This window comes from Xyrauchen texanus, chromosome 14, assembly GCF_025860055.1.
Source record: "Xyrauchen texanus isolate HMW12.3.18 chromosome 14, RBS_HiC_50CHRs, whole genome shotgun sequence".
In the NCBI taxonomy this organism is placed as follows: domain Eukaryota; kingdom Metazoa; phylum Chordata; class Actinopteri; order Cypriniformes; family Catostomidae; genus Xyrauchen; species Xyrauchen texanus.
In genome coordinates this window covers 20,943,752-20,966,210 of record NC_068289.1, presented here as the reverse complement: position 1 = coordinate 20,966,210, position 22,459 = coordinate 20,943,752, and the positions used below count along the sequence as shown (strand labels likewise).

Sequence of the window (22,459 nt, the reverse complement as noted above, 5' to 3'; positions counted from 1 at the left end):
AGAACTTTAGTAGAAGTGTCCGGAGTAGCAAAGCATCTAACCCATAAAGTTCGAAGAATGTGTGCGAAGAGAACCCTATCGCAACACAAACTTGTCATAAAAACTGATGAATGTGAGCGGAGAGGACCAGCCTGCCGCATCACAAACTTGTCCAGACATGAGCTTGAGATGTCGACTCAAGGGCATAAGAGCCCGGAGTGGCAGAACATCCAAACTATAAAAATCGAATGAATGTGTGCGGAAAGGACAACCTGCCGCATCACAAACTTGCTGCAGAGGGAGACCTCTAGCCAAGGTTTTAGAGGAGGAGAGCCCTCAGGTAGAGTGCGCCCTGAAACCTACTGGCGAAGCTTGACCGCGCGCCTCGTAGGCCCGGGCAATAATGAGGATGCCTCTTTGAGGGCACCCCGCCTACCAAGCCGTGGCACACCGCAGTGGCCACATAGAACCTGGCAGTGGCGAGGCAAGGGCAGTGGCGAGGCAAGTGCCCACTGACAGTTCTTTCTACAGAAAATCCAGAACTGAAGCAAACTGGCAGTTAGCTGGTTCTGTAATAAGAACTTTAGTAGAAGGAAACACATGCAGGTGCATTTGCGTTACTACATTTAGCCCCTCCCGAGGGGGGGGGACTGGGCGACTCGGGGAGAAGTAGAGGAGACATTGCGCTATCAACAGAGGCGAAGTGGTCCTCATCTGCCCTGTAAAATCTACCCAGATCAGTTCCAAGTGGAGGGAGCCCTAGCACTTGAAATGGTCACGATAACCTCAAGAGAAAACCCTGTGAACCTCATTTGGTACCCTTAGGGGCCAGACATGAAAGGTTTCACAATTCGGGCCAAGGATGAGAAGGTCCTCCCTGTTCGGAATCGCCCAAGGCGAGCCGTCGAGGAGAGGAATTAACTCCGAGAAACATATCCTGTTCGGCCAGCGCAGCGCCATTAATAGGAGGCAAGACCCTTGCTGGTGAACATTGCCAAGACTCCCGGGAGCAGAGAAACCGGGGAAAGAAACGCATACAGACACATTCTGGGTCATGTATGTGTCTTAACGTCCAGGCCCAAGGGGGCTGGGTGATTTCAGGGAGAAGTAGAGGAGACATTGCGCTATTCATAGAGGCGAAGAGGTCCTCTTCTGCCCTAAGATCTCACCCAAACTTGTTCCAAGTGGAAAAAGCCCAGCATTTAAAAAGGTCTCGATAAACTCAGGAGAGAGCCCTGTGTCCCTCAGTTGGTACCCTTAGGGGCCAAACATGAAAGATTCCACAATTCAGGGCAGGGATGAAATATTGCCCTGTGCCTGAGATAGAAGATCCTTCCTGTTCGGAATCGCCCAAGGTGAGCCGTCGAGGGAAGAGATTAGCTCCGAGAACCAAGCCCTGTTCGGCCAGCACAGTGCTATCAGTGAGAGGCAAAAACCCTTGCTGGCGAACACTGGGCAACTACTACCTTAGGGTGGAGTTCTTAACTCCCCTGTTGGTATTTTCTGTCTGGACCGTAAATCTGCTCCCATATACGGGCATCCAGGGATATAACTGACCTGAGTGACAGGAGCTTGCCCTGGGCCCTAAGGAGAATCCGACGTGTCAGAAATACAGCTGACAAGAACGTGGGTCTCCTTGATGATTTATGAAAGAGGCTACCGCTGTATTGTCCACCCACACCAAGACATGGCAGCCTCAGGAGGAGGTATTTCAGGGCCAGAAATACAGCCATCAACCCGAGACAGTGACTGTGACAACCGAGCTGACGACCCTCCTATCCCCTTAAGCTGGACGACCACTTAAGGCTGCTACCCCGCCCGTCAGGGAGGCGTCTGTCGTTAGCAGCCTGCGACAACAAGACGCACCTAGAGTGGGACCCAAGACAGAAAACCAGGGTCTGAACCACATAGAAAGGGAACGAAGCCTGAGGCACGTAACCCTTTTTAGCCTAGGGGTTTTGGCCCTTGGAAGAAATCCCCTGGCTTTTGGCCACAACGGTCTCATGAGCAGAAGGTCCAGAGGGATCACCGTGGACGCAGTCGCACTGAAACCTGGAAATCATTGATACTTATAACAGTGCAACCTTGACCTAGCCTGACTTTGCTCAGGGTGATCTGAATGGACTCAATCCTAGCGGGAGACAGTTGTGCCCGCATTGTGATTGAACTCCATACGATGCCCCGATAGACAGTGTTCTGAGTGGGAGAGAGGACACTTTTCTTGGCGTTGAGCCTCAAACCCAGAGAAACAGATGAGCTAAGACGATGTCCCTGTGCTGAACTCCCAGTTCCTGGAACTGCGCTAGGATCAGCCAGTCGTCTACATAATTCAGAATGCAGATGCCCCGGAGTCACAAGGAGCCAGCGCTACATCATGCATTGTGAATGTGCGGGTAAAAAGGGCTAGGCCGAGTTAAAGAACCTGACCCTGGAAGACTTCGCCCCCGGAAGCAAACCTCAGGAACTTTCCTTTGCTTTTGAGCCTCCCTTCAGTCAGGACCGAGGCAGGTCTGAGGCTTGCTCGTCAAGCGCAGAACCCACACTCAGGTCATCCATGAGGTCAGCCTGGTACGCCTGTAAAACAGCATAGTGTGCAGAGCAGCACCAGCCTGACCTGCTGCTTGATAAGCCCTTCCCACTAAAGTGGAGGTTGTCCTACAAGGCTTTGAGGGGAGAGAGGGCTTCTTAAGTGACGATGCCGAGCCCGGCGAGAGATAGCCCGCAAGCGTCTCTTCGACTGGAGGCATCACTGAATACCCCCGTGCCTCAGCACCCACGATAGTCGAATATAATGACGTCGAGGGTATGTGAACATGGGAAAAAAAAGAATTATTATTTTTTAAATTTTTTTATTTATATATATATATATATATTTATTTTTTTTAGGGGTTCTCCATGAGCGAAAAAGCTCTTCATGGAGGTTATCAAAGAAGGGAAGGGACTCATGAGGCGTTCCCTTTCTTAGACTGGAAGATAAAATCTATCCCCTAATTTGGAGGGTTTGGGGTCTCGTTTTTGCGTGGCCAGTCCAATCTGGCAACCGCACGAGTAACAACATCGAGCAATTCCTCCATAGATTTTTTATCGCGGACGGAAAGCTCGGAGGCGGGAAGAGAATCGCGATCCTCCTCATGATCCGAAGAAGCGTCGGAACGCGCTTCGAGATCATGTGAAGGACCAGCTGGGTTTGGGGAGAGAATGAGAGAAAGGGATCAACCCGTCTCTTGCTCCTCCGCCAAATCCATGCAAGAGCCCCACGAACGATCTTTTTTTTTTTTTCATGAGTGCTGACTCCCGGAAGCAAGCGAGGCGAGCACGAAGCACTTTGCCTATTAAAGCAAATCGCAGTGCTCGCACCCGCCCTGCTGCAACGCGAGAGCAGCGTGCTCTTACCCCCCAAACAAACAGAGCAAAAACTTAAGCAGTGTTTGCGGCTTTCAGTCATTCTCTTATGGAGCTAAAAGAGTCTCAATAAAGATAAATGCACACACTACATTCACATATGCACACACATGATTCATACATGCACACACAGGATTCATACATGCACACACAGGATACACAAATGCGCACAAAATTCACAAATGCACGCACAAAATTTAAAAAGCACAGAAGATTCACAAATGCATAAAAAAATCATAAATGCACACAAAATTCATAAATACACACACAATTCAGAAATGCAAACAAAATTTACAAATGCACACAAGATTAAGAAATGCACAGGACAAGATTCAGAAATGTATTTCTGATGCACGCATAAATATATCTTGATTTACAAACTTTTTGCGGTCTATGAACTTCACTGCATTTGTGTGTGAATTTTGAGACTCCCTGACTTGGCTCGACACACAAATGCCTTTTTTAAACAAGAAATGATCTGGAACCAATCAGATATCTCCCTTGTTTTAGCCAATCACGAGAACGCACCCCACGTGGGGATTGAGCCAATCACATGAACGCGTTCACACAGCGCGTGCATGTGGTGCGGGCGCTGTTCACGGTCATTGTCACTCAGTTGAGACCTCAACATGGCTTCTGGCAACGACAGGGGAGCGGTAAGTATAACTTAACGTGTTTAGCTAGTTATAGCCCTGTTATGAGATGTTGTTTAATTGTTAATGTTAACCGGTTTATTTGTGCAACTATCAACATAAGCTAGCGACATAAATTATTGAAATTATTTTAATTATTTATTATTTAAATTAAACGAAACACAAAAATATCTGGTTTCCCTACAAATCTTTTTGTCTTTCCCACATCAGGCAGTTCCCGAGTATGTTTAATACTGATCAGCCAAGAGGAAAACGACGATTCTCGACCCCTGCCCCTTGCAATGTGAAAAGGACAGACTTTCATATTTATGTCCTTTTGGAACCCAGTCAGTTAACACCAAAGGGCTCAGAAGAGCTAGAACTTGCCCATGCTGGCCTTGGGAAGAGGATGTTAAGTATACCAGACCACTTGAAACACGATGAGGTGATCAGTATTAAACATACTTGGGAACTGCCTGATGTGGGAAAGACAAAAAGATTTGTAGGGAAACCAGATATTTTTGTGTTTCGTTTAATTTAAATAATAAATAATTAAAATAATTTCAATAATTTAAATAATGTCTCAATAACAGTATAAAATACACTAACGCTATTCATTACTGTTCCAGACACCAATATTAAATGTGTCAGAATAATATTATTCACTGTCAGTAAAGTAAACATGTGTCACTTAATAAACAATACATAATGCTTTATCTATGTACCAAAAACTTTGGAGGACTGATTAATCTTTTCTTAAGCACCAAATGTAAATTTGTATGTGAATTTCTGCTTTAGCAACATTCTTCACCTAAACATTCATGCCAATTAAGCTATTTGAAATAAAGTTTGGGACAAGTTCAGCACCTGCATGGAACACCCCCCAAAATAAAATTAGTTTTTGAGTTCAGATTCCCAACCCTACCAGACAGAGGGCAATAAGAATAGTTAGATGAGGGACTATGGTCTTTCTTTATACTTTACTAGCAAATGTAGAAATACTAAGTTAAATGGATCACCTTCTCATAACCTGTCTCACCCTACCATCGCTAACCGGCAGAGGAGCACTGCCTCCAGCCCTGACTGCTGCTGTACTCTCTCTCGGTGCGTTTGGAGCCGAGGACAGCTCCCGGGCCAATAACTGCACAAAAGCCCGAGCTGCTACCTCGGCTTGGGGCTGACAGACCCTGTCAAACAGTCACTTAATTCACAAGAATTTCAACTTTATGGAAAGATACTAACGTTAGCCTGACCCTATTAGCATGCAGACGCGCTAGCGTAGTTCGCTAGCTCAGCTCGCTAGCTTATGTTGATAGTTGCACAAATAAACCGGTTAACATTAACAATTAAACAACATCTCAAAACAGGGCTATAACTAGCTAAACACGTTAAGTTATACTTACCGCTCCCCTGTCATTGCCAGAAGCCATGTTGAGGTCTCAACTGAGTGACAATGACCGTGAACGCGCCCGCACCACATGCACGCGCTGTGTGAACGCGTTCATGTGATTGGCTCAATCCCCCACGTGGGGTGCGTTCTCGTGATTGGCTAAAACAAGGGAGATATCTGATTGGTTCCAGATCATTCCTTGTTTAAAAAAGGCATTTGTGTGTCGAGCCAAGTCAGGGAGTCTCAAAATTCACACACAAATGCAGTGAAGTTCACAGACCGCAAAAAGTTTGTAAATCAAGATATATTTGTGCGTGCATCAGAAATACATTTCTGAATCTTGTCCTGTGCATTTCTTAATCTTGTGTGCATTTGTAAATTTTGTTTGCATTTCTGAATTGTGTGTGTATTTATGAATTTTGTGTGCATTTATGATTTTTTTATGCATTTGTGAATCTTCTGTGCTTTTTACATTTTGTGCGTGCATTTGTGAATTTTGTGCGCATTTGTGTATCCTGTGTGTGCATGTATGAATCATGTGTGTGCATATGTGAATGTAGTGTGTGCATTTATCTTTATTGAGACTCTTTTAGCTCCATATTCTCTCTTTTTTTTAAGAAATATATATATATATATAATATTTTCTAATCAGAAGAGAAAAATATTCACTGCACACTGTCTAACCAATTCTAACTCCTAACAGAGGAAAGAAAGTTTTGACAGGGATTGTAAAACACACAGAAACAGAAAAAAAAGAAAAAAGCTCTGAAAAAAGAGTTTCTGACGACACCTGGTGACGTATCCATTTATAGCCTGGCCGCAGGTGCATATAAATCAGCCGAGGCTATAAATTCCGGTCAATGTTCATTGACGTGTTACACACACTTTTTCAGCTCGGTCACAATTAGGGTTGTTCCCCGTAGCGCTTAGCAGCGCAGCATCATAGTGAAGCTTTTTGTAAAGGGAACCGGAAGTAATTACGTTCACTCCAAGACACAGGTTCTGGTCCCATAGAATTCAGGATTAATTCATATTCAGAGTTGCATTTAGACTCTAAAATAAAATTTTACTCCACTGATGGATAGGTCTAGGGTTGGGGTTTTGCTTAGGCAGTATGGTTTATAAAATATGTATTCCTGTTGACTATAACATCATTTACAACAAAATATTGTAACTCACTTTTGGCACAATCCTGTGGACATTTCACTTCAACAACACTGGCGGCAGTTTTGTGGGTAAGCACAGATGGATTTCAGCAGCAGAACTTTCGACCTCCTGTTGCCGAATACACCATGTAATACTACATACATTTTAGAACACTAAATATTTGAATTATGTTGTTGGTTTGTTTAGACTAGGATGGAATATAAATTTTCAGTAATGTTTCCTCTTGTCTGTCAGATATTGCAGTTGGTGCTCCATATGCAGACTCAGGGTTTGGTAGTGTTTACATCTACCACGGATCTGCTGACGGCATCAACACTAAACCAGCTCAGGTTAGACACTCTCTGCCCCTCTCTCTCTCTCTCTCTCTCTCTCTCTCTCTCTCTCTCTCTCACACACATACACACACACACAAACTCTTTTCTCTCTCTGTCTGTAATTTAAATGGAAAATATCAGTAAGAAATCACATGGGTCAAATAATTGAACTGAAAGCAGTCCACAGCACTTTAATTTTCAACGTCGTATTGTCTGAAAGGTTTTCCATTTGCTGGAAAAAACAAATAGATACTTGTTGATATGTTTGGTCTTAAAAAAATGTTTTTGCGTTACACATAGATTTCTCAATTTTACAACTCAAGTGTTATAAGTTGCCCTGCGATGGACTGGCGACCTGTCCAGGGTGTCCCCCGCCTTTCGCCCAATGTTAGCTGGGATAGGCTCCAGCCCCCCGCGACCCTGTACACAGGATAAGCGGTTGACGATGGATGGATGGATGGATGGATGGATGGTGTTATAAGTTGAGACTTTGCCTAAGACCTGTTTTCTGTCAACTTTATTTAATCTATGTATGATTATCCTTTTTTTGTGGTATTATAATAATTTTTTTAATTGTATTTATTTATTTTTTGCTGTAAACTCTACGTGTTTAGTATATAAATAGTTATAGACATAATAAAGCCTTAGTCTACAGATACTAATACCACTGACATTTCTTGCAGATACTGGAGGGCAAACAGCACAACATTAAGATGTTTGGTTATTCTCTTGCTGGAAATATGGACTTGGATCAGAACTCGTACCCTGATCTGGCTGTGGGCTCCCTCTCTGATAAAGTTTTCATTTACAGGTACTAATAGATAATTTCTCTTCCCACTGAATTCATTAACTTTGGACTCTTTAAGGAGTTGTAGTAACATATCTCTTGGGTGCAGATCGAAACCTGTCATTAGCATCAAGAAAGACATCAAGGTCACACCAAAAGAAATTGACTTGATGAAGAAAACATGTGGCAACAATATTTGGTGAGATGCTGACAAACTACAGCTCAGTTCTCTGAAAGATATATTTTAAACACTCCTGTGGGAATATATATATATATATATATATATATATATATATATATATATATATAGTCTATGTTTAATCTTTCTTGGTTTACAGCTTGACTGTGGAAGCTTGTTTCTCATACAGAGCAAACCCTCCCACCTACAACCCCAAAATCAGTGAGTCTGTTTCTGTTTTATGTGGAGAAACTATCATAAAAGGTTTATTAAAACTAACTCTGAATTTACTCAGCAATTTATAAATGGTAAAAATCTAGCTTTTGTACCAACCAGGGGTGTTAGCAATTACTATAACAATGTGGACATGTCACCCTTACTTTTATCATCCCTCACTTTTTGAATAATAATTAACATATATTAATCTATAATTTCTTTCACAATCTCATAACCCCAGTCAAGTTACATCATGATCTGCTAGCTACTGCTTTTTGTATTTGAAAGTTGGCCATATTTTAGATTTTGAATAATGGCTTATGATTATTATCATAATAATGATTGCTGTGCTTATACTGTATATTGTAATTGAAAGCATTTGTTCTGCGGTCTACAGCTCACATATTCTATATTATATTTTTGCCTGCCAGCTATTTCCTACACAACTGAGGCAGAGTGGTACCGCAGGAAGTTGGGTCTCCTATCAAGAGTTGTGTTTCTGGAGAAGAGCGTAATGGATCAGGACTTCCAGTCATCTGGCACTCTGGAGCTACGAGGACAGAACAAAAAAGCTTGTTTTAAGACCAAACTCAGACTACAAGTAAATTAAGCTTGTTTAATAGGGCGTAACAAAACAGAGCTTCTAGCATGTGTATAATAGAAGGCTAAGCTTTGATTGGCTAAATGTTCATTTCATTATATTTTGACTGTACTGTACATTTCATTTATTTTTTTTCTCCCAATTTGGAATGCCCAATTCACACTGCTTAGTAGGTCCTCATGGTGGCATGATTACTCACCTCATTCAGGGTTGCAGAGGACAAGTCTCGGTTGCCTCCGCTTCTGAGACTGTCCTGCTCATCTTATCACTTGGCTCATTGTGCATGACACCGCAGAGACTCACAGCATGTGGAGGCTCATGCTACTCTCCGTGATCCACACACAATTTACCACGTGCCCCATTGAGAGTGAGAAACATTAATCGCAACATTAATTTACCCCATGTGACTCTACCCTTCCTAGCAACCGGGCCAATTTGGTTGCTTAGGAGACCTGGCATGAGTCACTTAGCATGCCCTGGATTCAAACTTGTGACTCCAGGGGTGGTAGTCAGCGTCAATACTCGCTGAGCTACCCAGGCCCTGATGTACTGTACATTTCTGTATATTTTGAGTTGCATCTGTTATATAATAATTTTCAGGATGGAATCAGGGATAAACTGAGAGCAATTCCTATCGAAGTGTCTGTGGCCATTCAGAGTGCTAAGAGAGGCAAACGTCAGAGCTCATTGCCACAGCTAGTGCCAATACTGGACTCCACTGTGCCCAACAAGACCATTACTGAGGTACACACAGCTGACTGCACACAACCTCATTTAGTAACCTTGTGGGATCCTTTACTGTAAAACATAATTCACTTTAATATTTTAATAATAATGAATTATTGACTAATTGCCTTGGAAAAAGTAAAGGAACTTAATTAATCTTTCTACAACCTTATAACATGTGTAAACTTCATTCTTTTTAGTAAAGTTAAGCATTTTGCTTTGTAGTACTAAAAATATCTGTTCAGTGTACATGCTTGTGAACCTCAAATAACGTCACCATCAACAAAAAACGAAATAAATGTCAACAAGAAACGATGCACATACAAAAATTATTGCAATTATTTTAAAGAAAAAATATATTAAACTCACAATTTGATTTCCTAACTTTCCTGGCCCAGGTGAACTTCCTGAAGGAGGGTTGTGGCACTGACAACATCTGTCAGAGTAACTTACACCTGCAGTACAGGTTTTGCTACAGAGAGGCCAACCAGGATGTGTTCCCTCCTCTTCCTCTGTATGTATCAACAAAACATCACACACTACTCAAAGCATGCTAAAGAAACCCCATAGACATGCATTAAAACATGCTGCATGAATCAAATACAACCAGATCACAGCAGTTAATAAAGCATGAACCTTTTCCTGACCTCCGGAAATCTACTGTCAGAAAGCTTGTGTTTATTAGAGAATTGCCAAATCTAAATGTATCAATACTTTTCAAAATATGTATAACTAATTATATTATAACAAATTATGGCCAAAAGACACTTAAGGATTTCTGAGGTGATGAAAATAAGAAATCCTTTAAAAAATATCATTTAAAACACATGCCAGGTTTGTACAAATGTAATTTTTGTTTCCATGTTAGTTTTATACATTTTAGAAATATATTTATAGCATTTTCAAAAAAAAAATCATAAAAATGATTTAATGGCTTTAAAAAGAAATTGGTGTAACCATCAATTAAAAGGTATTAAAATACTTTATTTGCACCTTGAATACATGTGAATATAAACACATTTAGCATTCATTCAATGAAAGGCTTATAACTTGACAAAAACAAACAAGGAGTGTCAAGTGTTTGGTATCACTTCAACATTTTTAACAATATATATTATGATACATTTCTTAACACTCAACTGCTGAAAAATAATAAAAAAAATGTAAATTTATTCTTGTTTTTCTTATTTGTCGTGATATATCTCTGATATAATGAATGTTGAAGTGTCTTTTTTTGTTCCCAATCATGTCAACTGTATCTGAGAATAGATTTGTGTTGATACAAAAAAGCAATTAAAAGTTATAGCATTACAAAAATAATTTATCATAGTGTCCAAAACGTCTCCATGTGTCTAAAAGCCTCTCCAAAGTAATTAAACATAATAATTGTACATAAGAACTAATTCGACATGCAGACACAACAATGACTAAAGGTATGCATAGCATGCAGACATGATTGCAGCAGTGGCGTGTGGTGCATTAACCAGGAGGTACCCCTTCGACGGTTTCGATTGCTCGATAGGACTTGTTTATTTAATAATGCTGTGTCAATTGTGAAAGACATGCTGGTGTATGGACAGCGCCATCTTTGATATTTACTTTAGTTACTATGGTTCAGGTATTAGAATTCAATTGTGAGTTTGGTTATATACTCGCGGTTGTCAATCCAAAACATTGACTGTTTGAGCGTGGCCTGATGACATGGCGATCGAGAGAATCTCTTTGACTGGCATTTACAATTGTAAACATCAAAAGGAAAGTTGTCAATAGTCCATTTGTTTGAAGTAAGGGCTGTCTCTACAGCCCTTACTTGATCGTACCCAAAAATGTGGTGGGTTGCGGCCAATCTTGGACTTGTGAGTTCTCAACCGGGCTTTACACAAACTCCCGTTCAAAATGCTCACTCAGGGTTCCCGCGGGTCCTTAAAAAGTCTTAAAATGTCTTAAATTAAAATTCGGGTAATTAAGGTCTTAAATTGTCTTAAATTTACCGTAAAATTGCTGTAGGTATTAAATTTTTTGCCGGTGCGCTTAATGGCGATGAGAAAGCACAGTGGCCCACTGTAAAACATCTAATAGTTGATTAATTTAGTATTGTGTGAAATGAGTCTCTGCGATTTAATAGCTGTTTACGGTACGTCGGCTACAGACGCTGACGTCAGGCTGCATGTCGCCATTACGCGGTTGTCGATGTGAGGTTCAAAATGCAAAGAAGATGGGGAAGTGCAAATTTAACGACAAGTGGATGGAAGAGGATGCATTTAGGAGGTGGTTGGCGCCGGCTAAAAACAACGAGGCAATGTGTAAATTATGCAAAAAGAACTTTTCATTAGGGACCATGGGGCTCAAAGCCGTCGAGTCGCATATGAAAGGAGGAAAGCACCAGTGTTACGTTGCAGCAGCTAGCCATAGCGGGGCCAGGTTAATCCCTGCATTGTTTGCAGCACGACCTAACGACGTTACAAGTTCAGACGCCACCTCTCAGTCGGCTATAACAAGTTTCATTTCACCGCCAGACACCCAAAAGGCAGAGAGGTACTGTGGGTTCTCCATACTGTGACGAGGCACAATTCATTTAAATCTAATGATGACATAAGTGGCGTTTTTGCTGCCATGTTCCCCGATTCGCAGCTTGCAAAGTCATTCACCTGTGGTGAAAATAAAGCGGCATATGTCGCCAAATATGGCATCGCTTCATTCATCAAGGAGCTATCGTGCAACGTTAGTGAGAAACCATATGTTGTCATGTTTGACAAAAGTATGAATAAAACGACAAAGAGCAAACAAATGGACATTCATTTGCGATTCTGGACTTTTCAAACAGTTATGTACATTATTTGTCAACTTTTTGGCTTGCGAAAGGCTGTTTTGAGGACTTTCATTATTGAGCTTATTTATGATGGCGACTGCTTTAAGTGTTGGAAGTATTATTATTCTGTCTCCCACTGAGCCATGATGGAGTCCGCTTCAAGTGTTATTATTATCATTATTCTATATGGTTCCTTCATGCAATGCATTGTGTTGTTTAGTGTAATCCAACTTGTATGTTATGTTGGCTCTGTTCTGCATCACAAAGGAACAAAAAAATAAATAAATGAAAATGCCAACTGTGAGCTTTGATTGTTTACATCTATATTGGCCAAACAGTGTTGGAAGGGTTATTGTTAGTTATTATACTGTCTCCTAATTTGAAAAAAAGGTCTCATGAAAAAGTATTTTTGCAGAGTTTACACATTGCACATAATTGATAACAAATGGAAAACTTTAAGTTTTGATTTCCATTGTAGGAGGCAATAAATTGAGTATTCCAAAGAAATTATGACATTTTTGGGTCTTAAATTATATTTGTTGAGGTCTTAAAAAGGTCTTAAAAAGAATTAAATTTTACTTTTAAAATGGTGCAAGAACCCTGTCACTCAGAAACAGATTTTAACTTACTTTCGGCATCAGATTAGTTTGCAGTGTTAGACCTGAAGTACGCATACTTCGACGTCTCCATTCTGCCTCGACATCAACCTTCCTACGGTTCCATTCGACGGCTAGGCGCTTCAGTGCAGTTTGCCCTGCTACAAGAAGTGGGCATCCGCATACTCAATTACCTCGACGACTGGCTCATTCTAGCTCATTCTCGAGAGTTACTATGCGCTCACAGGGACCAGGTGCTCAGGTACCTCAGCCGTCTAGGGCTTCAGGTCAACTGGGAAAAGAGCAAGCTCTCCCCGGTTCAGAGCATCTCTTTTCTCAGCATGGAGTTAGACTCAGTCTCAATGACAGCGGGCCTCATGAACAATCGCACGCAGTCAGTGCTAAGGTGCCTAGCTCTCTTCGAGCCCGGCATAGCGGTTCCTCTAAAACAGTTCCAGAGGCTCTTGGGGCATGAATATGAGACCGCTTCAGCACTGGCTTTAGCCTCGAGTCCCGAGATGGGCATGGCTCCATGGCACATACCGTGTGTTAATCACCCCTTCCTGCTGTCAGACTTTCAACCCTTGGACAGACCTCTGTTTTCTGCAGACTAGAGTCCCCCTACAGCAGGTGTCCAGATGTGTCGCCCGCCATCTCCTCCTTTGGAGTCAGCAGTGACTCAGGTCGCTGCACGCCATTCATATCCCGGGCAACCTCAATACGACAGCGGACATGCTGTCGCGACAGGTCTCGCTCAGCGGAGATTGGAGGCTTCACCCCCAGGTGGTCTGGCTGAATTTGGGCAGGTTCGGCATGGCACAGGTAGATCTCTTTCCCACTGACCGCTCTGGTACTCCCTAACAGGGCCCCTCTTGGGATAGACACGCTGACACACAGCTGGCCCCGGGAGCTGCGCTAGTACGCATTTCCCCCAGTGAGCGTTCTTGCACTAGTGCTGTGGAAGGTAAGGGAGGACGAGGAACAAATCACCTTAGTGGCTCCTTACTGGCCCACTCGGACTTGGTTCTTGGATCTCACGCTCCTCGCGACAGCACCTCCCTGACAAATACCCCTGAGGAAGGACCTTCTTTCCCACGGAAGGGGCATCCACGCCCAGACCTCTGGGACCTCCACGTATGGAATATCTGAGTGACCTACCACATGCGGTCGAGGTAGGTCACTACCATATACCTCTCCTTGAAGACGGCACTCCTGATAGTGCCAGCTTCCATCAAGAGGATTGGGGACTGTTAGGAATTAAACTTGGATCTCGCTTTAGTTTAGCACATAACACTTCTACCATCAAGAATTCCTCGGTCCCTTTCAGTGCATGCCCAGGTAAGTGCAGTCGGGATTCTGCGGATCTGGAGACTTCATGAAGGGAGAAGAAAGAACAACAACACACGGTTGTTTCTATTCAATCTACTAAAAGTTTATTACGGCAAGCATAATATTTATACCTTTCATATTACAAAGAACAACCAACAGCCAATAGTATAGTGATAGCAAGACATGTAAGACAGCCAAGGACAATAAATGTTGACTGGAATTGCATGGAAACGGTAATCATATGAGGTCAAGCAGTCCTAGATATTGTTATGTCCGACTGAGATATTTAGCTCAAGGAAAAAGAGTATGTGCTGGTTGGAGCGCAAAGCATTCTGAAAGAGGATAAGACAAGAGAAACTAACAGCATCTATGAAGGTCATGGACTCTTCGTGCGTGTGGTGTGATTCTGTGATTCACACACATACATTCAGAGTTAGATGTCAAACTAAAGACCGCATGTACAATTTATATTTCTCACAATGCTCCCTTTGATCATAAAATTATCACAATCAGATTTTGTACTATTAACATTGTACCATGCTAAACCCTTTACCATGGGAATTTTACCCTCGTATCTTCTTCGCTCATTCTTAGGGGTCAATAAGTAACGTGAGGTGGTCTTACCACTAAGCTAATAGAGCTGGAAATCATTTGTTTGATTAAAGCCATAAAACAAGGCCATAGGCAGGCGATGATGAAAAATACAAGCAAAACACAGAATATGACCATTAAGTAATGTTCAATTTTATAAATGAACATCCAAAAACCTGAAAAGAAATCAACATCCCCATTGGCGCGGTCTTGTGACCTCTTATTTCTTATACCTTGCTCTATGATTCCACCTGCTCCATCCTCTTCTGGGATGTACGTACAACATGCTTCAAACCTATTCATTTCGATCTGATTCATAACACTTACTACGCCAAAGGGGGCAAAAAAGTATTGGAAAAACTTGTCCACTCTGCCCCATATTCGTTGATCTTCCGGAGGGTAGTTTGGCTGGGTCAGAGTTGATGAAGGTGACCTCTTCACTCGACTGTGTCCTATGGAGCTATTTGGCCTCACCCTGATTATCATCACTGATCCAGAGCTGTTGACTAGAGCACATCATCCGGTCCAGTCATTTGGTAATGAGGCATGTAGTTTATGTCCACAGAGCCATTGTACCCCTCTCATGGACCTAGTTCCATCAACCTTGGGGGTTAAGGGGTGTGTATCACGGAGGCACACATCCGAGCAATGTCTCCAGGCTGCCCGTGAGGCCCGCATCCAGGTGTATGATTGCTGCCGGTGTGGCTCAAAATCCGTTATGGTGTTTGAGCAGGTCTTTTTGGTGTATGATGATAGGCTATTGTCAAGATTAAACTGTGCGAGTTTAATTTGATTCTGCACTAAGAAGACCCCCATGGAGTACCGGTCACATTTCCTCAGGCACCATTGGCAGCAGATCGACCGGGTTCCCCAAGGTGTGCTCTGACAGGTGATCCTGCAGTGTTCATCGGGTATGTTACCTACTGGGTCACTACCTCCTCTTCGTTCATGGCAAGTTAAGTTATAGGGTATGGATAATACATCACCTTGTGCAATGCTCCAGAACCGTTTCTCTGGCGAAAGTACTGTATTACCCTCAGTGCTTGATCTGCTGGGGTGGTGTCTTTGTAATGCGTCGTCCTCTTCAGGGGTTCAAGATAACTTAGTTCAGTAACTTTTGTTCCCATGTGCTTGGAACTATGGGGAAAGTGGGAACAAACATAACATGGTTCGTTGGGGTGTGCCGAGCAGGCTGTGTAATTAGCTAATAGCTACCACAAGTTTGTGGCGTATTAGTGGGGTGGATCGTGGTGCTCGAGATCACTAAGGTGCTTTACAGCTGTGACGGCTCCGAGAGCGGTCAGTATCATCATGATTTCCTTCATCCTTTTGTGTGACTAGGGGTTGTTTCTCTCGGCCCGGATCACACTTTGCACAGGTAGGGTGGTGTCCAAATAAACAACACCAGGCTGTTTTGGGCCTATTTCTATGCCTTCCACTTGCTTGGATTATCAATAGGTCCCACATATATCGTGGTTCTTCAGGACCTTCAGGCTCCTGCGTTGTGCTTGCCACTGACGCTGCGTGTTCAGCTCCTTCAGTGGGGTTGCACTCAACAGTCACCTTTCAATCCCTCCTCTCGTGCTGGCTTAACGCAGCTTGCATGTATCCACTGTGGCTGTAGATCGGTCAGGACTGCTGTTCGGGTCATGGCTATGACCGTTGCCGGACCTTGGTATCGTGGTTCTCCAGTCTTTGTTGGTTTAAATCTGTGGATTAGGACCTGCTGATTTGGAACAAATGGGTGAGTGGGTTTTTCTGTGGGTATAGGGAGAGACAGAGATATTATCATTAATGCCATTCAATGTTTTGATTAGAGAATCCACGTATTCCTCGATCACCACCTCCGTGTCACCTGTGGAGAGAAAGCCAGTGCGACCTTTGATCCACGGGGTCGGGAAAGGGCTACCCATTAGTATCTCAAAGGGAGAGAGTTCAGTTACACTTGATGGTGTAATTCCATTTTGGGCAGGACCAGACGACCCTGCTTGTCTCTTAACAAATTACTCTGATCAGGTTTCACTTCATTCAAGGCCCAATGTTGAATATCAGATTTGGATGGGTTTGCCTGTAAAAGTTTTAAGCCAATATCTTTTACTAAAGTTTTCTGCATCATAGAAATGGTTTCTTCAGCCTGATTTAGATCTGGTCTTATCACGACTTCCTTTGAAGCCAACTTTGCTACTTAATCAGCCAATCTGTTCCCTCTCGCCTCCCCTGCCATGTGGCTTGTGACCTTTATGACAGCCAATTTCATTGGGAGTTGTGCTGCTCTGAGTAATTCTGCAACTAGGTTTTGGTGTGGTATGGGTTTTCCTTAAGCTGTCTTGAAATCCCTCTCTTCCCACATTTTTGCGAAATCGTGCACCACCCCATATGCATATTGTGAGTCTTTGTATATGTTAATGGGTATTCCTTTCACCAATTGGCATGCTCTAATTAATGCAAACAGCTCTGCCGCCTGTGCTGATTTGTACGGTAATGAATATGCCTCAATTACGGTACCTGGAAGTTGGGTTACTGAATAGCCGCACCAATATACTGAATCATTCGGTTTTGAACATGATCCATCTATATACCAATAATCCCCCTCCTCCAGAGCGGACGTTGAAACCTCTGCAAGAGGTTTGGTCTGCGATTTGTGACATGCAGTCATGTTCGTAGTTAAATGCCCCCTTGGTTAACATTTTTTGCAAACATAGTGTAAGGCCATGTGTTGTTGATGTGGAAGTGATGGTCAAATTAGCTGTTGCTAGGAGGGTAGCTTCGTATCAGTCATGTGTTGTGTGGTGAGATTTTGCAAAATCACTCTTACCTGGTGAGGGGTGTGGATGGTAAGAGGGTGCGATAACATTATGCGCTCAGCGTCCTGAACCATCAACGCTGTGGCAGCCACTGAACGCAGGCACGCAGGCAGGCCTCTAGCAACTGTATCGAGTGTTTTGGACAAATAGGCAATAGGCCTATATGGGCCCCCATGAGCCTGTGCGAGGATCACGGCCGCGGTGCCCCCGCTTTCATGCACATATAAATGGAAAGGCTTGGTGTAGTCTGGTAGACCCAGGGCTGTTGTCTGAGTTAGCACTTCCTTCAGGCTCTGAAATGCGATATTCAATTCGCTGGTCCATACAATGTGTTCTGGAGCTGAGTCGGTGGTTGTGGACCTGAGAGGGTGATCGTATAAAGAACAGTTCGGTACCCATGACCTGCAATAGTTCACTAGACCCAGGAAGCTTTGCATCTGTGTTTTGGGATGTTGAAAAGTCAATATTAGTTTCACCCTGTCAAGAGATAGTGAAACTGTGCCTGCAGTCAACATGTGACCTAAGTAGCTCACTTTGGGTCTCACCCACTGCAGTTTATCCTTAGAGGCTTTGAAGCCGGCATTTGCCACCACATTGCAGACAATGGTGGATGCCATTTCACAGCTTTCAGGGGAGTCCCCAGTCACCAGTATGTCGTTGGCGTACTGAAGCAGGCAAGTCTGTAGTGGCAGCTTTGTGTCCTTTAACGTTGTGTGCACTACAGCGGAGAATACCGCGGGCGAGTCTCGAAAACCCTGTGGGAGTCTGGTCCACTTGAACTGTGTTCCCTCGTATGTGAATGCGAACAGTGGCTGTGTCACAGGGGAAACAGGAACACTGGAAAAAAACAGAGCATTTTACAGAGCATAGGTCAATAACAGTATAGCAGTCATGATGTACAGGTATCGAAGCCAATACCGTCTGCACATCCGGCACCAGGGTAGATAATGGTATGACCAGATCATTCACTTTTCTTAAATCTGGTCTCATTCGCCAGGTGCCATTAGCCTTTTTTACTGGGTTAATTGGAGTGTTAAATGGAGAGTTTATAATACCTTTACTCAGACATTGTTGTATTATGGGACCTATACCTTCCTCCTTTTCCTTGGATAGAGGGTATTGTTTTGCTATATACCGACATGTCAGAGCGGAGTTTTGCAACATATGGTCTGATATCAATAAGGCCCGCCTCATCTTTGTGGGCGGCCCATACCGCTGGGTCGATGTTGAGCATTTCCTGTTTCGCAACAGAAGTGCGGACAGACGTTGAGCTGCAAACTTCTCTGCAATCTCCTGTATACACAGACTAACAATATACTGAGGGAAACAGCAATTGTAATGAGTTAGAATCCGATTTTTTATTTATTTTTTACATTTTTTTTATCGGATCACAGACCAGCAGGCAGAACGGAGAGTCAGGCAAAATCACAAAATCATGCATTTTAAAAAGGTTTGTGTTATCTGGAGATGTTATGGGTAATTTCGGTGTCATATGACACTTAAATGGAATGCCATTAATTCCCACAAAGTTTAGAGTGTGTCCCGTAATAGAGCCCTCATAGCAATGCGCTGTTAATGAATGTTTAGATGTGCCTGTATCGATGATAAAGGTATGCGGCTTATATATGGTAATTCTTTGCATATAGCCATCGTCTCTGACAATGTTATTGAAACGATATGATATCCGTCTGGGCACTTGATAAAGGAAATGCAGCTGTTGTACCTTCGCTCGTATCTTTCTTTGAATCTGAATCGAATACGTCCGCGTCTGCAGCGAATGAGTTACCCTTTAAATTGTGTTAAATCGGGATACAACAGTGCGCATGGTGACTTTGGGAGGTTAGGGGTTAAAGCTTTGTTCGCGATAATATCATATTTAGGCAGCTTGTTTTGAAACAGAGAACGCTGCGCGCATTTGATTAGTCTGTTTTTGTTCAGGACCTTTGTCCCAGAATTGTTTTATTTTCTTCCACATCTCATATGACTCTTTTATGTATTTATAATCCCACTGAGGGTCCTTTCACCCTTTTTTACCATAGATTTGGATTTACACATGAATTGTACTAATTAAGTTTTTTCCTTTTTTCTTTTTTTTTATCCAACAAAGGCACTTTATCAATTAATATCAGTTCAGTTATTTCTGGAGGTAAGGTTTTGGACAGTATGAATCTATAATCCCATCCGGTCAATTGACTGTAAGTCGTAAGTTTCTTTAAAATATTCACGTACTGTAGAAGATACTTAACTGGGTCGGGTAATAATTTTTTCCGCATAATGCTAGTGCCTCTGTCATAGTTAGTGGAACGATTATTACAGTTAACATTTTCATCAGTGGTATGCGGTATTAAACATAATTACAATAGAAATTCCATGATCGCAATCATAATTTTACGGTCATGTACAGTACTATTATGCCTATACTTTAAAAGTGTAATTCAAAAGTAATCCAACTTCTGTAATTTGATGGCTGAGTCACAATTGATGGTATTTTTCCCCTCCAAAATTGTAATGGGTCAGTAGGTGTTTATTCCTTTCAGACCGTCTATCCTTTTATCATGTTCTTCATTGCGTATTGGCATTGTGTTGAAAACCAGGGGCCCTCTGATCTGCAACCATGCCAATAGCAGTTTTCAATTCTGTTTATCTAATGGAAATGTTATTATTTGAGTGCCAAGTTGCACTTGCATTTTATCAATTTGAACCATCGAGGTGTGACTGTAACCATGCACATTTCCCATGTATGTATCAGAGCTTAAATATATATATAGTAGTCTAAAAATGTCATAACTTTACTTAATCAGCCAATAATTTCAGAAGCTTTTACGTTCAGCTGTTGCTCAACAATACAGATAGCTCTTCAAACACATCAAATGTCAACATATAACAAATAACAGTTCCAACACACAGTTCTAATGCCTACAGGATCAATCCACAAAGCCAATATTTCTGAAAGTTTTTATACTTTTCCCTTAATTAAAGTTTCACAAGACAGCTTTCATTCCCAAAATTCATTCAATACATGAAAGACAATTTTCATTTATTTAGACAACATTTATTCCATTCATCGTATCCCTTTCAGGGGATTGTATTCACACTTGTCCCTTTATTTATAGGGCACATACAACATACACTCTGTGTTCCTTCTATTTTTAAGGACGCACCACACACTCCCATATGCAATCACACTTCAGTCCCAATTCCCACGGATACTCTCATAAGTACATAAAAATGCCAACAAATACCAAATAACAGTCCCAACAAATAACAAACATATAACAGGTAACATATAATTCTCCAAACACACAGCCTCCAACGCCTGCAGAACTGGGCATGCAGCTGTTTTTTCCTCAATAGTTCTGGAAGTTCAATATTTTTTAATTCTAATTCTAATTTGTTTCCCTAGGACTGTATCCGTCCTCTTCCCACCTTAGTGAGGCGTTAAACTGCTAGAGCTCCCTTTCCAGGGCCGCACTGATACAGAGAAACTCTTTCCTAATTATTTTTTATTAAATTCATTTTTCAATGTGCACTGGTCAAAATGGAGTGATCAGCTCCCTTTCTGCATCCTTGCAGAGCAAAAATGTTCCCTTTTTCCTTAGGGAGTCCACCACATGCACACTATATGGTTCAGAGATACTCCAACAAACAGGTCAACATAAGTTCATCAAAAAATTGACCCTACCTGTTTGTGAGGTATCCCGGACGAGCCCCCAAACTGTTAGGAATGAAACTTGGATCTCGCTGTTTAGCACATAACACTTCTACCATCAAGAATTCCTCGGTCCCTTTCAAGTGCAGTCGGGAGTCTGCGGATCTGGAGACTTCATGAAGGGAGAAGAAACAACACACGGTTGTTTCTATTCAATCTACTCAAAGTTTATTACAGCAAGCATAATATTTATACCTTTCATATTACAAAGAACAACCAACAGCCAATAGTATAGTGATAGCAAGACTTGCGAGACAGCCAAGGACAATAAATGTTGACCGGAATAGCATGGAAACGGTAATCATATGAGGTCAAGCAGTCCTAGATATTTGTTATGTCCGACTGAGATATTTAACTCAAGGAAAAGAGTATGTGCTGGTTGGAGCACAAAACATTCTGAAAGAGGATAAGACAAGAGAAACTAACAGCATCTATGAAGGTCATGGACTCTTCGTGAGTGTGGTGTGATTCTGTGTGTAACACAGTTAAAGGATGGGCTAGGAGGAGGCGAGAACCGGCTTTTCAATATATAAATAATATTTTCATGAGAAACTTAAAAGACAACATAAACACACACATGACGGACATGTCCGCTAACGATCTCTCTCTCCCGCACGATACTCTGCAGTCGACCTTTAAACCTCAGAGGCTTGATTAGCCTAATACGGGACAGGGTGGGTATGATCACGACCCGGCCCTGCCCTCCACCCTGCCACATTCCTCCCTCGTTCTCTCAGGCTGGGGAGCCCCCGGCCTGATGTACACCACCCCCCTTTCCCTGGGGGAGGGCGCGCCTTCTGCGCTGTCTGCCGGCAGGTCATCCCAATCTACCTGGACGAGGGAGGGGACAAGGGGAGGGAAACAGAAATTATTAAAATGGGGGGTACTTCCAGTAACAGTGTAGTACCCCCAAAAAACTGTAAAATTTAAAAGAGGGAAAAGGCCAACGCAGAGCGACAGTGAGAGAGAAAGAGGAGAGAGAGATGAAAAAAAAACCTCTTACTCGCCAGTTCTCCGATACGCCGCAGTTGTTCCTCGGCCACTCCTCCACCCTCTATCGGACGACAGCCGCGCCTTGCAGCGGCCCTGCCCGCTCCAGGCAGTCGGCTAGGAGCCCCTTCTCCCCTTGCGGTCGCCGGCCATCATCTTCTTTCAGGCGGCTGGGCTCCTCGTCCCCCAGCAGATGGCCGCGGCTGCTCCGTTGGGGTGGACGGTAGTGGCGAGAACTC

At 42.8% G+C, this 22,459-nt stretch overlaps 1 protein-coding gene across 3 annotated transcripts in view; it reads left to right on the top strand.

The window, feature by feature from the left end:
- LOC127654918 (integrin alpha-6-like) overlaps positions 1-22,459 on the top strand; it is a 76,311-nt gene that overhangs the window by 24,526 nt on the left and 29,326 nt on the right. For all 3 annotated transcript variants that reach the window (XM_052142475.1, XM_052142478.1, XM_052142476.1), the window contains exons 8-14: positions 6,805-6,899; positions 7,568-7,695; positions 7,781-7,870; positions 8,010-8,071; positions 8,497-8,666; positions 9,267-9,410; positions 9,791-9,906. In XM_052142475.1, coding sequence (XP_051998435.1) covers positions 6,805-6,899; positions 7,568-7,695; positions 7,781-7,870; positions 8,010-8,071; positions 8,497-8,666; positions 9,267-9,410; positions 9,791-9,906 — 805 coding nt within the window. The remainder of the gene's footprint in view (positions 1-6,804; positions 6,900-7,567; positions 7,696-7,780; positions 7,871-8,009; positions 8,072-8,496; positions 8,667-9,266; positions 9,411-9,790; positions 9,907-22,459) is intronic.